Source organism: Elaeis guineensis, chromosome 1 (genome assembly GCF_000442705.2).
Source record: "Elaeis guineensis isolate ETL-2024a chromosome 1, EG11, whole genome shotgun sequence".
NCBI lineage: Eukaryota > Viridiplantae > Streptophyta > Magnoliopsida > Arecales > Arecaceae > Elaeis > Elaeis guineensis.
The window spans coordinates 145,422,382-145,440,628 of NC_025993.2; the positions used below are offsets into that span (position 1 = coordinate 145,422,382).

Consider the following 18,247-nt stretch of genomic DNA (forward strand, 5'->3'; position numbering starts at 1 on the left):
CTGCACCCTCTGCGGCCTCGCCCCACCGTCATCCCCTCTCCTTCCCTTTCCCAACCTCGGCAAACTTGAGTCCCCGCCCCTTCACCCCACCCCTTGTGGCACCACCCCGAATGCCTCCCACATCCCACGCAACTGTCCTCTGCACCCTCTGCAATCCGACCCCACCGCTGTCCCCTCGCCTTCCCTCCTTAATAAAAATCACAGAGCATGTCGGTCCACTGTGATTTGTGGAAGTACCGGCGTGATTTCACCTACACCCCTCCCCTCTCCTTCACCGATGGATTTCACCGGTGGCCTCACAGGATTCGTCGGCTGATGCTCTCGTCTGCCACGTGTGAGAGCCGCCAGGGCATTCCCAGGCTCGCACCCAACATCGCGTCATCTAGCTTCGCTGCTGGCTCTCAGAGACAACCCGCTGGCTCTCGAGTTTTGTTTGATTATTTTTTATGAGGGTAATTACGCCTATAAATTTTATTATGAGATTACGAAAGTAGTGGTAATCTGAATAGCCACCCATTCCCTTGGTAATCTAAATTATCTCTTGGGAGGTAATCTGGATTGCAAGGCACTCAGGATTACCAACCCAAAAAGCATACCAAACATGATAATTCAGATAACCATATTAAATTCTTAGTAATCTGGATAGATTGCCAGCTACCAAATACAATCTTAGGGTTTAGAGTTCAGAAACAGGGGCTGATAGCTTGAGAACTAACGAGAGAGATGTAGATATAACTAGCCATAGCATTTGGAAGGCAGTAGATCGGATCCGATTGGGTTTGGGACAATTGGGAAAAGAAAAATCTGTTGGGTGGATGTCTGGCCAGGACACCACATTTCAAGACCTTTTCAGTACCACGCGATGCAGTAGGAAGAAAGAAGAAACAAAACAAAACAATCAAAATACGTGGATCAACTACAAAAAGGGCTCGCCTCCACGGGGCATACAAACTTCAGTATGAAAAAAAAAATTACAGGAGGAGACCTCACCCTCAACCTTTGTACACCCAATTCTCTCTCTCCTGAAGTTCTCCTCACAAAAGCTCTCTCTCTTGGAAGACCCCCTGAACCTCTGAAGTGCCTGACGTCTGCTGTCCAAGAGACCTGCTCCTTCTCTCTCAGCGGCCTCAGGCCTCTCTCTCTCTTCTCGGGTTCCGTGCGGCGTCCTCAGCAAAAAATCGAATCACCACCTGACCACAATTCTTGTGTACAGGCCCTTTTAAAGGGTTAAACATGACTTAGATTAGGTTTAGAACTCCTTAATCAACCCAAATCAAGTTTCTGAACCATTGGATTATCACCGAAAACTCCTTGGACCGTCTGATCGTGACTGGTCCACGGAATAGTACTGTGGACCGCTAGAAACGCATGGGAAACGCCCATGCGGTCCACAGGCCCAATCGTGGATCGTCCAATCCACGATGGACCGGGGTACAGGCCCAGGCAAGGAGCCTGGGCCTGGGCCGGCCCCCGCGCGTGGGCCTGAGCCGCACCCGCCCGACCACGTGCTGGGCCGCGCGCCCGCTTGGGCCGCGCACCCGCCTGGGCCGTCCGCTCGCCTGGGCCGTGCGCCTGGGTCGCACGTCCCGCTCATTGGCCTCGCCTGGGCCGCGCGCCACCACCTGCGGCCGCGCCACCGCCGCTCCGCCAGCGGTCCTCCGCCACTTCGAATCTCGTGCCGACTTCAAAAGCTCGTATTTCCTCCATCCGAACTTCGTTTGGGGTGATCTTGATCTCGTTAGACTCCGTTTTTCGCCGCGGACCTCGCTGTGGACTCAATGTGGACTGAATCTCGAGACATCAAATCTTAACAAAATCAAAATAAGATAAAAATTTTAATAATAAAATAAAATAAAAATAACAAAACAAAAAACTCCGCTTCGATCTACTTATAATTGCTAGTACTTTGGATGCGCATTGCACTTATCTTTTTTAAAAAGGGTTGAAACTGTTTGGGGGCGCCTAATTAAGACTGCAAATGGGGCAGACTGGCCCATAGTCTGATCCAATCCAATCCGTTTAGATCTGATCCACACCATTTTAAAGGACCTATAAATCTAGATCGAGATTAAAAATTGAATCCATTTTATTTTTCAGATTGGGTTTGAATTTACTAAATTCGGATCCGATCCGACCCACAAAAAAATTTTTGGTTACTTTGGATCTTAAAATAAATGGTCCAATCTGATCTGATCCGACCTCAACCTAATATTGTAAGAGAAGAATTTTACTTTTCAGCTATGCAGCTAATTCAAGTTGTGGATTTCATGTGTATCGAGAGGATTCCCTTATTCTCTCTATTGGGTTGTTATTCTCTTGCTTCACTACTGAAGTTTTGCTAAAGCAAGTCATCCAATCTGACTATTCATTTCATCAATGTTCAGTGGTGTATGTAGACTTCTATCCTTTTCTTATTTGATGGAAATTGCTCTTCATATACTTCCTATATTTGAACTTATCCATGTTCAAAGCTTCATTGATGAATATGCCGATACATCAACATCTCGCTGGTGCTACTACTTTGATTTCAACCGACATCAACAGATACAAGTTCCTGAAACAGTACTGCAAGTTTGGTGTTAAAAGACTTGTTCTTTTTCTGTTACACTAACACTTTGTTGGTTCTTCATTCCTTTCTTTGTCCAGTTTTTTGAAGTACAGTGTGCTAGTTCATTTAAGGATAGTTTGTTCCAGGTGGTTTTGGGTTGGTTACTCTTATGTAATTTCTCATACACCTGTACTCTTTTCAGTTTCCTTAATGCATAGCCGCTGGCTCCCTAGTTTACCAATAAAAAAAGGAGCTGACAGGAGGTGATCTATGTTCTTCCTTTTTTAACACTTTATTCTAGTACAATCTGTCTGTATTAACACGTAATTTGATGCAACCCACAATATTTTGACTCCTCCAGGTGAAAGCAAAGTCTCAAAAAATGGTAGAGGCTAAGGGTCATCAGTCATCACTAGATGAACGAATGCGGCCTGTTAGTGATCCCTGATATAAAGCACTGACAGAATTTGTTATCACTATGTTTTTTTTTTTTTGGCAGCATGCTTGCTGGTTCATGCTTTATTTAAGGTTTCCTCCAACCAAGCGGAGGATGTTTGATATGCGACCTCCAGTCCTGAAATAATGGTCATTCATGATGACAAAAGTTGAGAGTGGATTTTAGACCCATTTCACTCTAAACCAGTGCATTTATTTTTTCTGTAATTTGACGTCTAATTAGTTTCAGTCAGTATTGTTTTAGTTGTATGTTTTAATTGAGAATCACCAGCTGAGAATTGGCGTTTTAGTTGTATGTTTTGGATCCATTTCTGAAATAAATAGTTGCTGTCACCAGCTATTTCTGTTTAACCCAGAACCGATTCAGACCTGAACTGGATCTATATTTTATGAATTGGGACTAGGTTATATATGGACCTGATCTCATCCAAATGATTCGTTGGATCAAAAAATTTGATCATAGACCCAATCCAATCCAATCCGATCTTCTATTGGACTGGATCTGGGTCCAATATCAAGATCCGATCAAAGAATCAGATTGGATCGGGATCATTCATGATCTGGTCCGATCTAACCCATTTACACCCTTACGTCCAATATGAAGGATCCATTCAAGATCAAGGATAATATAAATGAAAGTGATGAGATTATCGTGTTTGGTTGTATTATGGTGATTCTACGTGGCAGTGATTTCAAATCACTCCCAATTTCGAATCATCCTCCAATCCAATGATGGAATATCCATCCTCAAAGTCAAAAATCCAAGATCAACCCGAAATAGTAATTTTGGATTGAAATATAAAGATAAAAATATCTCTCAATCTAATAAAAAAATTGGTATATCAATATACTATTAATATATTATATCAAGATTATATATATAATATAATATTATATTTGATATTATATATTATATTTATGATCTATATTATATGATAATATATTATTAATCATATTATGATTCAATGATAGTTTTAAATTAGAGTAAAAGTATCTTATTATATTTTATATTTATATAATAAAATATTTAATATATTACTTCAATTTACCTTATTTTTCTAATCAAAATAAATATTCATATTAATAAATAATATATTATAAATAAAAATAAAAATATTAATTCTATAATAGTAATTAATATATTTTATAGGATTAATAATTTATAGAACTAATAAATATAGTATAGAATTTATTAATTATTAATATATTAATAAATATAGTAATATTTTATTTATAATATATTATATATGATTAATAAATATATTTTTATGAAATATATTATGGATAGTTTTGGTATTATATCACCAGTAACCTTGAATTTTCATAGAATACCAAATAAATTACTCTAGGATACTCGAGGATCTTCAATTGCTAGACCATGGCTTACCAAACGTCATAATCTAAGATTATCGATGATCTCATTTGGATCGCTAAATGCTATCTTTGGGTACATTGTAGAGGGAATGGGGTGCTGGTATCGGAGAAGCATGTCTAAATTATCTATAACTCAGTACTACATAATTTTAAAAAAATCTATATCAAATTTATTTATTTTTATACAAATTCATATTTATATGTTCATCAAAACGAGATATCTAGGATATAGTTAGGACTCCAATGAATGAGATAGTGAAGTAAAAAGGTCATGAAAAATGATAATATTACAAATACTAAGCATGTTATGCTTTCTATTTTTCTTTTCATCATTTTAATTTGTTCTTTCACCAAGAAGCCGTGCAGTTACTCTAATCATCTGAACCAATACCGGACTATATCGTTTGTGATGCGATTGCTATATAGATTTTAAAAATTTGCTCAACTTACCGTGGCTTGTCAAATCATAGAGCCTAACTAGTCTAGACTAACTCATACCTCATCATTAAAAAAAATCCCATTCAAATCTATATATTTCAAGTGCCTGGGGAAAATGGTAGGTTTGAGCCAAAAATGCCATTCTCGAGCTCAAAGTTTTGACTTCTCTAAAACTTCTCCACTACATTCGTAAAGGGTTGGTGTAACTTGCGAGAACTAGTTCGATGGACAAGATAAATATGAAGATGCTATTTGGTATCATTTTTATTTTTTTATCTTTTAAAAAAATAAAAATAAAATTTATTATTATTTTAAAATTTTAAAAATATAAATGTATTTTTTAAAATTAATTATTTTAAAAATAAACATGATGATGGTGATAGCAATAGTGAAAGAGATCTCATCCATCTTTTTGGTGGTCAGTTTGTTGATAAGATTCTTGCTATCCCGATTTCTGTCTATCGGAATCAGGACTTAAGGGTGTGGGATTGGTCATGCTACTCTAAGATTCTTGTAAGGGATCTCGTTGAGATAAGCAGGCCAGTGCCAGATAAAAGGATCGAGACTGCTTGGATCTAGAGAGTGACTGCTCATCTCAAGATTAGACTTTTTCTTTGGAAAGTTATCTGGGATCGACTTTTAACTTAGAGACTTCTCAAGGATAAAGGCATGGAGCTTCCGATTGTCTATCGGTCTATGGCTTAGAGGATGAGTTGATGAAGCATGCCCTACTTCGTTGTTTGAAGATGAGTTTGATTTGAAAGATGGTGGGTGGTTAACCTTAGGGGACGATCAGTAGCCCTTGGCTTCCTCCCTTCTAGATGCGATCTGTCGGAGCATGACCGAGGGTTCACCTTAGGATGGTAAGATGGCATACGTCATCTATCAGATTTGACTATCCAGAAACAATCTGATTTTCAAAGCCGAGGTTGCACCTGTGCATCGAGTGCTGGAGAGAACCAGTTGCTTAAATGCGGAGTACCACCATTTCTACACTGTTAGCCTGACTCTTATTACCCCAAGTTCTTGGGACTCCCTTGTTACACCTGTAGTGATTTGAAGGATTCTTTTGATTTTTTGAGATCCCCTCCTTCGAGGTTTGTCAAGATTAACTTCAACGGCAATTTAGAAATGACAGAGATTGTGCAGGCTATTGCATCCAGAGTTCGGATGCCGGCTGCTGACTGCGGGAGGCTCATTTCTTTTTGAGCCATCCATCCCCAGAGCAAAGCTTCGTGCCACTTAGACGAACATCATTAGCGTGAGACAGAAGCTATGGGCAAATAGGATCTTCGTTGAGGATAACTCAACCACTTTCATTGGTTGGATCTGAAATGAGGTGAAATATCTGAAAGTTCATCTACTCTTCTGAGATATCTGAAGGTCCCTTCATTATTCCACCACGATGACTATTCGGCACATTTTTCAGAAGACCAACAGTGTCGTGAATTGGGTTGTATTTTTTGTTACCGAGTATATTGAAAATTGAACTTGGTATCAAGACTAATTACCTCTGGACCTTACAAGATATTTTGTATTATGATTTTTTGGACTGTACTCACACTAGAATGATGTAATCGTCCATTTGTACAAAAAAAAAAAAAAATCGTGAAGATTATAGGATTGATGGCAACGTCGATAGCAATATAACAAAAGCAATAATAACGGCAGCACCAATATATCAAGATAGTGATGGTAGCGATGGTGATAACAGCAATAATAATAATAATAGTAATGGTAGGTGAGATCAATTCTACGACCAGTTTTAAGTGCCAAAAAAGAGGAAGGGATTAGCAACATGTCAAAGAAAAATAGTAAAAAAAAAAAAAAAAAGAGAGAGAGAAAGATCCAGAAACTTAGGATGAGTTGAAGGGTTTTTGAGGGACACGGAGGAAGCATCATGCTTCCAGTGAGTTGTTGAAGTTGAGCAAACAGAATAGGCAGTACAAGAAAGTGTCGCAGGAGGAATGGGAACTGATGGGTGGGTGATTGGAAGCAGTTGGAGAGAGAGAAATGAATCGAAAGCTAAGAAGTAGAGAGGCCGATAACTTGGGAAGAGTATAAAGCAAAAGAGGTGCAAACCTACCCCCCAACATCCTCTAATATATAATTGTGGTTTCCATGACACAAGCTTGAGGCGCTGCCTCAGATTCTCAGATAGACCAGGAGTTGGCTAGCGTATATGCTTTTAATCATTCATGTTCATGTTTTTGCTGCAGCAACCTCATTAGTTTGCCTGTTTTTTCTTTATTTTTGTAAATGCATTCCAAGGCCCCTTCAGTACACAAGACCTCAAAAAGCTAGAAATAACTGAGACCTATCAGCAGTTCCATCTTCTGCTTGATTCTCTTGTGATTCAGAAAGTTTTCAATGGATTTTAGTGGAAGACAAACCATAAGTTCAATTTTCACCACAAAAAGGAGATATTGCATCCTGCAGTTTAAATAGCCATGATAGCTTGTCTATAGTTCTGTAAACCTCCATCAACCAGAAAACTAAGTGATCAATATTTCACAACCGATAGCACAGAAATAAAATTTCCATGGATTTCTTGGAATGCATGATATCTTCAAATGAATGGTTTAAATTTAGAGTTCTTTGGTTTTCCATACCCATAAGATGTTTATAATTAAATGAAGACTTTTACACAGATCAATCATAAGAAGTCGTAGATTGCCTGAAAATTGAAAGGATTTGTTTACAGAATTCGCTAAACCATGAATACCAACAAAGCAATTGGACTATTACTTCAAATATTTTAAGACCAGCCGGCCAGTCATTAGAACTAAAGAACATCATATCATACTGTACATAGGATACATATTTTTGGAAGATATAGAGTGACTTCCCAAAAGAATTTCTAATATGCATGATCCTGACCAGTATGAATCCAGGCTCATAGACCACCACTTCCAGAATCCCAGCATTATATGTATATGTTGCATTCACCATCAAAATATATATTGCTTTTCCCATTTCTGTGCTATGAATGTTAGAATGAAGAGTGCACAGCACCACCGAAATCGGTGTACACTACATCAGAACATACAACCATATTTGAACTGGAGGTGAATATGTATGCATTTTGGAGTGTAAATCCATGGATAATCGGCAAAGGAAAACCTTGCTTGAGATGCATATTGACATATGGCACAAATACAGTGTTCAAGAAGACCCTCATGATCCCCTGCTTGAATATTAAGATTGTATGAGAATCAGGTCTATAGTTATCATGCATTTGTATCATTAAAAAAAAAAAAAATCAAGAATCCCACAAGAAATGGATGACAGTGCAAGTATATGTTTTCATTAAGTTAATGATAAAGAAATACTAGCATAATCATTAAATTAGGTGAATAGCAGCAAGTAACCAAGAACCGTCTAAATGAGCACAAAACACTGCAAATTGATAGATCTAATAGTTCGGCCAATGTTCTTTCTCAATAATAAAAACTTTATTTCTCTTGTTACCAGGCATTTGCATGTGTGTGTTTCCCCCTCTTCGCAACGTAGACGTGTAATTGATACTGACACTGAAGATTTTACAGTGGCCTTTCCACCTAGTTAACTTTTTCAGTTGATGCAACACTAATATTGCCTTAGGGTTTGGGGGGTTAAGGATAATTGGGAAAGAGAAACCACCTGGTTGTGTAGCCCATTGTTGCTTATGGGCCCTTTTTATCAAGAAAAAGAATAGAAAGAAAATGAAAGAAAGAAAAAAGGTACACAACTCTATATAACTAGAACTTTCCCATTCAAGAGATGACATCCATCAAATATAGAAGTGCCACCAAATGGTTTTGAGTATATGTTATTATTTCTGATAGTATCTGCCAATATAACTTCAGCTGACTTACAATCTTCACATACACAAAAATAACTAAATAAATAAATGAATAATAATCAGAAACATGAACATATTGAAACAATCAAATCTTCCTAGGGTTATATGCAAAATTATCATTTCGTTGCAACATACCAAGATTTTTGTCAAACAGATTGTTAACTTATCACTAGACCTGAAAGCTTAAGCTAATAGGGAATGGGTCAACAATGTACATCAGGCTTAACAATCCCCCCTCACATGCAGCCCAGACCATGCATGTAGAGGGATATTTTGAGTCAAGACATGTCAGAATGAAGGTAACTTAACCAGGGAGAATTAAATAAACAATTGAATTGGAAGGATTTGAACTCATGAACTCCAACAAATCTGAACTCTGGTACCATGTTAACTTACTAATAGACCCAAAAGCTTAAGCAAATAGGGAATGGGTCAACAATGTATATTAGGCTTAAAAGAGATCAACAGATGGAGAGTTATTTGTATATGCTTCACTCAATTAAAAGGCCATTTTTTGAGCTTGCATAATGTTAGCTAGAACTATGTGATGCCAGACAGAAATTCGTGATTAGATCATTATTTCAAAACAATTCACCTTAATGGGCCAGAAGTGGAGGCAAAATGCTTTACAACTATAAGCTATGATACCTGAATTAGATACATATGGAAGTTTCCGACCTCGCTCCACTTCAAGTTCAGGGTGAAATCATCTAATTCAGCTCTACCAGTTAGATTGTTTCCTGATATCTCCACAACCCCTGAAACAGAAACTACCTGCAGAAACAAGTGCCAACTATACAAGCCAATATAGGAGCAAGCAATCATTTATTGAACTATGAAATGCTAAATTATGTTCCAGCAAGATGCTCAAGAAAAAATGTAACTCAAGAATTCTTCAAAGTAGTAACCTCAACTAACACAGTTAGTACAAAATCCCTTGCTGAGATCTAAGCAACCCAATCACATCAGGGAAAAAAAAAATGCAATGTCAAAAACAGCACAGCATTATCTTGAATCAAGTACTAAAAGAAGTCATTTGCCAAAGCAACCGTGATGAAACTTGAATGTATTTTATACATGGGTAGTTTGCAGTCAAGTATTGATTATAGTTTTTCTCCAAACAAGATTTTATCCATGTCACTCTATATAATTCCAGTTGTTCAATTAATGAAAAATCATGCAATCTTCCTCGAAAATAATTATAGTCAAAACCATGGGAGGAGCATAGTGACAAATGCTATGGAATGTCGTAAGCAGACCATCTCGAAAGTTATTTGCCTTGTTGATCATCTTGTTTCAGCTAGTTGACTAAGGTATTTGCAACTCCTGGATCATGTATTGAAACTATGATAAAAGGAAATTCACTTAACCGGAATTTAGAAACTCATAGCCAATAGGACTTGGGTCCATCAGCTGGCATCCCTCTCCTAGGCGCCAGCACTGGGGAGAGGTTTCAGGTTCACATCCAAAAGGCAGTATTCCCACCATGTATCCCTCAAAAGGAAAAGGAGTGACAAAGATCTAGTTGATCGCAATAATCTAATGGTATTCACTGCTACTTAGTTTCAAAATAATTTGACTCGAGTCTGGTTCAGAAAGTTTGGATCACATCAATGGTAATATCAGGTCAGCTTAAGTTGAACTTGACCCAAAATCTTTTCATCCTAGAAGCCTCTTAGAGGAATTTAATGCATGAATCAGAGGATAAGAAGATATACAAATATTAAATCCAGTTGTTTCATGTTGCTGAATTTGTAAATAGAACTGATAAGTGTGCAAACTATAGCATCTAGAATCAATAATAAGCATTGCTACAAACAAAGCATGCACTAGATTTGCATAGAAGCAATAAGTAAAACAATTTGCAGCAGATCTGGACTGAAATTTTGCTTACCAGGGATATGCATGCAACAGGAATTGACTCGCCAGCATCCACAACATGAACTATCATGTCCGACAAAATTGTAGCCCCAATTTTTTGTGATGTAATTCTTATGACTGGAGGAGAAGTTATTGAAATATTTAGTAGCATGTCATCATTTGGGTACTTCCTGTACAACTGAGGAATAATAAACTTCCAGCTAGCAGTGTTCAAAAGAGACTGATCAGGTACCTTGTCTACAATCCAATGCATCAATCCTGCCTGAAGTAACAAACAAATATCAGTAAACACTTAATATACAAATCACCTGTGGTAAGCACACTTGTTATCAACAACTTCCTAGTTTATCAGAAACAAACTTACATTGCTTTGTTATTAATCACAAACTGACCATCTATTCTTATATGTTAAAATAAACAGTTGAGGGAGGAAAAGTTCGATGGAGTTGAGCTGCTGACGTTCTTGCAAACATGTTCAGATATTAATTGCATATTAGAGTGAAATTGTAAATAGATAATTAAAAATTAAAATGCCAAAATTTGCAAAATTGAAACTCAACAAATCTAGCCAAAGCTAAATCTGAAACAGAGATTTCAGACCTCGAGAAAATTTGTTTGGAGGTACGATGCTCAACTCATTAATTAAAAATACTTGAATGCCCAATATAATTCTACCAATTTTAAAACCTTCTTTTGATAACATATTGTCATGGAGCATGAATCAAATAAAATTTATAAAACATGAGTGAATAAGATATTTGGGACTTCAATAACTTAAACCAATATAAAGATTGTTATTCCCAAACTTGAAAATAAAATTAGGGTTAAATATACCTACTTAAGCAAATAGACAAAAACAACTAAAAATGTGTGAACTGCACAGATACCCATTGTGGTGTGACTCCCAATTCTACTGACATGGGACAACGGGTCCTAGAGGGAAGAACTGCAGTACGAGTGGCATATAATTTTTTTTTTCATTTATCCAGGTCTTAGATATACCATTCTTCCTTAAAATTAAGAAAAAGAAGCTTTCTAATATTCATGTATAAAAATATCTGTAAATAAGCAATACTGAGGGAGTGCAGCCTACAGAGATAAGCTAAAGTTACCTGAAAGTATACTGCTGATGCGGAGTTAAATACAGCCTCATCTAATGAAATCCCAAGCATTTTTAGTGCTTCCCCACAAGATATTGAACTCTGTGAATATTTATGTAAGTAGATCGGAGCTGAAACTTTGTCTGATGAAACAAATAGACCATTAATGTCGAACTGAACAGAAGCATTTCCAAACAGTGGATCGTTTATAAAAGTCACATTTAAAGCAACGACATCGTCGACGTGAATTTCTTTTGGAAGAGTTTGCAATAAAGAATCAAGCTTTAAAGCCCCCTTGATAATATTTTTAGTAATTGCACTTTCCACAGCTGATCTAATCTGATCCTCAAAAGCATTCACAAACCTATAAAATATGAATAGAGCATGAAAGTTAGCCACTTAGGTTTCTCAGCGTAAATGTACAACAAGATGGAAGAAAACGACATAAAACTGCCTCAAGGAAATATAAGTCAGGTTGCATTAAATTGTTGATGTACTATGAACATTTTCTTGTAACTATGGAGTATTCTAGTGGAAATATATATGAGATAGGCATTCCACTCCTGTTTTTAAAGAATGTTTACATTTACAGCATTATATGCTTTAACAAATCAAGAAAGATGGAACTATTAAAAATGCATTCTTTCTGGAACAACCAAGTCCATGCCCATCTTTTATGAGGCTAATCTCAAAGTTACTTCATTTCATTATAAGTAGGCTTGAGCTAGGTTTGTAGTTAAAACAATCTCCATCTTTGCCTAACTTAAGCCAAGTTCTTAATAATGTTAAAATGAAGTTTACCGTTGGCTGCAAAAAGCCACCAAATTTATACTTTAGATGCTTGATGAAAAGTAGGACTTGAAGCAACTATTGAACAATCTGGGGTTGTCGATGGCTCAATGGCTGGGGGCAATTGGAAATCTAATGTCAGCTACCATAGACTGATATAAATGCACTCATGACTACTGTGATCTAGCTTATACTACCATGCAAGACTTTTCACTTGACATGAATGTTGGTTTAAACATGACTTTCATGTCTTGGAAGGTCTTTACCATGCATAAAGGATTCAAAAAATATTGAAAAATACTTGCCTATTCTACAGCAAATAAAAACACATCCTGGTGCCTAAGCAAAACCCAAGACCTTAAGCTTGCAGAAACAAGCAATACACTTTAACATCCACCATAATCTTCTTACCCACCTCCCTCTTCCCCTCATTCATACATGTTCATCCCATATCCTGTGATTTGAAGTAAGGAACTTTCTAGAGTACATGAGGATATCATGCTTGCTTGCTCACTACCAATTGCCGTAATGGCAAAAAAGTAATTTGCAGAATGCAAATTTGAGCTTGTCAAGCCAAAAAACCAATCTTTACTATCATAACCACTTATTTTCTCATTTCCATTACAAAAGTTTCTTGAAGTCATAGATCAGATCAAAGTTTTACGTCCCAGCAGAACAAGGGGCATCCTGGCATCCCATCCCGTTTCTGTGAGAAAATGGGATCGAGATGGGGTCAGGACTACGAAACTCATCCATGTCGGGAGAGGAGAAGAAAGAAAGAAAAAAAGTGAAAGGAAAGCAGAAGAAAAAGAAAGGAAAGAAGGAAGAAAGGAAAGAAGGAAGAATTAAAAAAGAAAAAAAAAGAAAGGAAGGGATAAGAAAATGAAACAAAAAGAAAAGAAAAGAAAGGAAGTTAGAAGAAAAAGAAAGAAAAGAAGAAAGAAAAGAAAAAAAGAAATGAAATAAAAGAAGGAGAGAAAAAAAGAGGATATCTACCAGGATGCATGATCGGAACAACTATTAGAATAGGACAGGATAGCGGGGCATCTCATTCCATAGAGATACTAAGACACCTCCATCCCACGAGATTTAAAATCTTAGATCCGATTGTATAGGAGCAAATTATAATCCCCTTCATACCCTTTTTTTGGAGGAAAGAGGTATTTCTTTTCCTTCTTGTTGGTGTTGGGGGTGGGGGGATACAGTGGAGGGCACCCATTGAATGTATGTATTCTCCATGGTAGGACAGAAAAGAGAGAGTTTGGGACACAAGAAGCTTTATAATCATGACTGGATGTTCGCTAGTGAACATTTGATGATATAAGGATATATTGCTTTTTTATATAAGATGAAGAGGTGGTGCTTTTCTTTGTGCAGTTGCATGACTCCATCTTAGATTCAATAAAGAATTTAAGCCTCCAGATCTAGTGAAGGCTCTGGACCAAGCCAATATGCTTAGCTAATTACCTTGAATACGTCCCTTGTATCTAACAGAAAAGCTTGAAAACTGAAGTTATATGATGAAACTATGCATCTATAGACAAGTTACCAATTCTCATTTCTCTACTGGTGAAAAAACACTAGCAAATATGTCCATCCAAAGTGTCACTCATGTACATTTACATTTAACATGCCTTACTAAAATAATATGGATTCTTTTTCATGTTTACAATGCAAGGAATACATAATATATCATAATTCTCACAGTCAAAAGACCTGGTAGGTATAACTTTTTACATTTCAAACTTGCAGAGCCAAACTGATATTCTCTATAGTATCCAAATATCTTAACAAATACCCAGAAACTTAAAAATATAATTTCTACAAAGATTATTTTTAAAACAAATCACCAATAAATTTTTAAAATCGAAGAAAATGCAGAAGTATGTAGATCACCATTAACTTATTAAATATTTGATATGCTGCTCTCAAGATTACCTAGTGATCATAATGGATAAATTGAAAAGGAAAACTGTTCACGTAAGAATCTAACTTATGGACGCACTCTTATTCTATTAACAAAACATATATGTATATGAACAATCAGGTTTCACATTAGACAATAAACAATACGTCCACTAGATAAGCACAAACGCACAACAAGATATCATAGATTCAAATCTTTTACATACAGATCAATAAGGTTGCATACCCTTGATAAAACCAAGATGCTCCTCCATCCAAGGTTATCACCATATCTTTCACATAACAGCCACATTCCATCAGAGTCAACTCCAGAGTTCCATTTCGATTATCCACGCTGACGGTAAGCCCAACTTCCAAGCCTTCAACCTTACCCAGAAGCAGGACTCATCAATTTCCCCTTGTTGAAATACATTACAAGTAAGCAGGTATTGACAAGGAGAGAGGGAGGGAGAGAGAGAGAGAGAGGAAAAGAGAGAAGATATACATAGATTAGTAGAGACAAGTTTCACAAATAGACATCAAATACCGCGGGGAGGAGAGGTTGCGATTGAAAACTTTATAACAAATGATAGATGCAGGTGACATGAAAAGTACTACAGTGAAGGAATCCAGAATAAGCTTCAAGGGTTACTACGTTGATAATAAAAGTAATATGGATATCTTTCCGTGGAGAGGGACAAGGGAGATCCATTCAATAAACAAATCAACAGAGACGAACAACTTCTAGATATGGATAAACACTATAATGAATTACCTGAACGAAAGCACTCCCCTCATCAGAGATTTCAATCGGAACAAGCCAGGTGCTGTACGAGTACAGCCAATCCATGCTCAAATTAGCCGTCGCCCCCGAAGCGACGATCGCGATACCCGACTCGCCGGGCTGAACAATAGAAGAAGAGACATCGATACTTAACAGCGTGACGTTGGACGCAGCCATGTGAACAGCCCCGACGACCGGAATTTTCACATTCTTCTCGATGTCAGGGAGGCCGAGCGGGGTGAGGGTCTTCACTGCCTTCTCGATCAGCAGGTCCTTCACGAAGTTGAGACCCTTCTCGGAGACGACGGCGGAGATGAAGCTTTCTTCTTCGGATTGGATCTGGACTGCGGCTGAATTGGAGATGATGGAGAGGAATAGGAGGAAGGGGAGGAGGGTTGCCATGGGATTTGGGGGAGAAGCCTAGAGAGGAAGTGGGGAATGGAGACTTCAAGAGAAGAAGGGAAGGGAAAGGGGGAGGATATTATGAGGAAGGGGACAAGGAGGGGGAGACGACGACATCAGAAGGGAATGCTTGTCCGTCTCCGCCTCCCCCGTCCGGTACCTGATGGAAGCTTGCCTTTCGTTTTAAAGCTGGATACGGGTTGTGATCAAGCGCGGTGACGCGGTGAGTTTAAACGGTGTTTACTTTGGTAGGATCTTGCTGCGGCTTCGGAGCGCATCCAGGCGTGACTACTAAATAGAGAGTATATTTAGGTGGTGGAGTTGTGGGCAGGGCTGCAGTCCGATTGGATTGGATCGTGATGGGCACAAGCCGGAAAATCGAAATCCAATCTATATTCGAGTTGGATCCGAAAATTTAATCCAATTTGAAATGTTGGATGGGATCAGATTTATGATTTATTTTTATTAGTTTATCGGATTTTTTGGGATTAAAAAGATAACCCAAAAACGGCCCATAATAAATATATATGTAATTTGATTACCTAAGTGTATCATAAATATTATATAATATAATATTAGTATATAATATGTAAACATTACCTACAAACAATTTCATAGGGATTTGATTTTTTTTGATAAAAATTTCATATGGACTTGATTGATAGCCATGTAAACCATAGTCAACAACACAAATCAATAGCTATCTGCATTAACTTTAAAAATCATCTCTAAGTTCAAGAAGATTATAAAATATATTATGTGTTAATTTTGAAATGGTTTGTCTTCCAATATGGATATCTAGTACTCCAAATCCAATGAGGATATTGAGAAGATAATATATTTTTCAATGCAAGCCTGATTTTGATAACTTCCTTTTTGATTGGGCTGGAATATTTTTTATGTTTTCAGAAACAAGTCATGACATCCTTAGCTAAGGTTGAAAAATAAGTAAATAAATTGAAAATCTTGATAAAATGGAGAAAAGCTAGAGATATGTGTAAATTAAAATTTTTTGATGGCGTGGTGTAAGATCCATTGGCCCGTGAAGGCATCTATGTGCCTTTGAAAAAATGGCATAATTAAAATCATGTAACATTTTACCTTTCTCAAAAAATGGCCCTCTCACATATATTGCAAAATATGAATAAATTATATAGCCCTGTAGAAATCAATTCTTCTTTGATGCATAAAACGGACTAATCGCCAGGCAAACAGTACATAACACTGTCAATACGGTCCACAAATATTAAATAATAGATTAAAAATAAAAATTTAATTTAGATGATTAGATTCAAATTTTATGAAATTTATGGATTGGACTATAACCAGAAAAAATCAACCTAAACTAGACTTATATTCTCGCATACCTAAAAGTCTTTGAAGTCGACTGACCAAAATTTTATTAAAAAAAAATCTTAACATGTTGATTTTTTTTAATTGCAATAGTTCATCAATCTTATAAAATTTTGAACTGAAACATTCAAAAAAAAAAATTCTAAACAAGAATCATGATACATTTTTTTAGTTACGAAATATCAGCGAGTAGGAAAGATATTTTATCGAAAAAGATGACAGAGAAGTTAAGATAGGGGATGATTATGAAAGTGGCCTAATGTAAGTAGTCTGCACCAATTCTCACAGAGCTCGTAGCAACACATCGATTTTAATATAATATAATATAATATAATATAATATAATCTAGTATAATAATATAATATATATGATGCATGTGTTTTAATCCGATCTCGTTAACTTAATTGTGCATCAATTCCAATAATTTTTTTTGTATAAAATTAGCTATGAAATAATTCTGCTGGTTTCCTAAGATCACACCATTCAACACCATCTCCTACATGGACTGCACTCTGTTGGGATAATCAGATTTGCTTTTCTCGATTCAGGGTCGGGCTCCAACTATGTATCGGCAACAGATGATGCACCGTTAAAATAGAACTGCCGAAGGAGTTATCGATTCAACTATGGCCTTTATAGGATTCGTCACCCAATATTCTATCAGCGTCGTTGAACATGAATGACCGACTGTCTATCAATATATCGACTGTCTATCGATAACTCCGAATTACTTCAGACGGCAACCAATCTCAATGGCTCGATCGACTGTACAGCCATTGGCCAATTGGAATATCAGAATCTTTGACTGATGGCCAGTCGGTATATCAGAAACACCGACATATAGTCGGTATATCAAATTCATCGACTGCCAATCGGTATATCGGAGTCAACAATCACGATACTACAATCGTAGGTAATAACTATGTACCATAATTATTGGTGGATATAAACTGCCCACTAACTCCATGATTATAGTCCGATAGTAAGGATTAACCACTCTTTCGTGCCGTAAAAAGTGAAACTCCATGTGTTCGACAATTATATCCGAATTGCTTATAAAGGAAAGGTAAGGAAACAATAATGGTAAGAAACTTTTTCTAGGCTAAAAACTCTGTCGAATTCTATTTTAAATCTACTGTTCACCACTCCCCATTGACTTAAGCATCAGAGGACCCTCGTCGGACAAAAATTCGGTCAATGGACTTCTTTTGCAGATCACTTTTCAGTAGACTTAGGCACACTCGGAGATTAACTACAACAGATTAATGCGCCAGAAAAGAGAAGAAGGAATTCAAGCATTATGGTGAAAATGAGAGTCCAGAATATTTCCATCAGCTCCGTCCGACAATCTTCCTGTTGGAAAAATCTTCCAT

General features: G+C 37.0%; 1 protein-coding gene across 2 annotated transcripts; it reads right to left on the reverse strand.

The window, feature by feature from the left end:
- Positions 1–7,466: 7,466 nt before the first annotated feature.
- LOC105038962 (putative BPI/LBP family protein At1g04970) lies at positions 7,467–15,698 on the reverse strand. Of its 2 annotated transcripts, none has more exons than XM_010914907.4 (6): positions 15,111–15,696; positions 14,583–14,722; positions 11,654–12,005; positions 10,555–10,803; positions 9,309–9,434; positions 7,467–8,003 (listed from the first exon to the last, which is right to left on the reverse strand). In XM_010914907.4, exons 1-6 carry the CDS (start codon positions 15,519–15,521, stop codon positions 7,809–7,811), a joined length of 1,473 nt encoding a protein of 490 aa, XP_010913209.1. In that variant the 5' UTR covers positions 15,522–15,696; the 3' UTR covers positions 7,467–7,808. The 2 variants fall into 2 exon arrangements, 1 of the variants encoding a protein (XP_010913209.1); XR_012134019.1 differs by having other exon boundaries at positions 7,752–8,003; positions 9,309–9,453; positions 15,111–15,698.
- Positions 15,699–18,247: the final 2,549 nt, after the last annotated feature.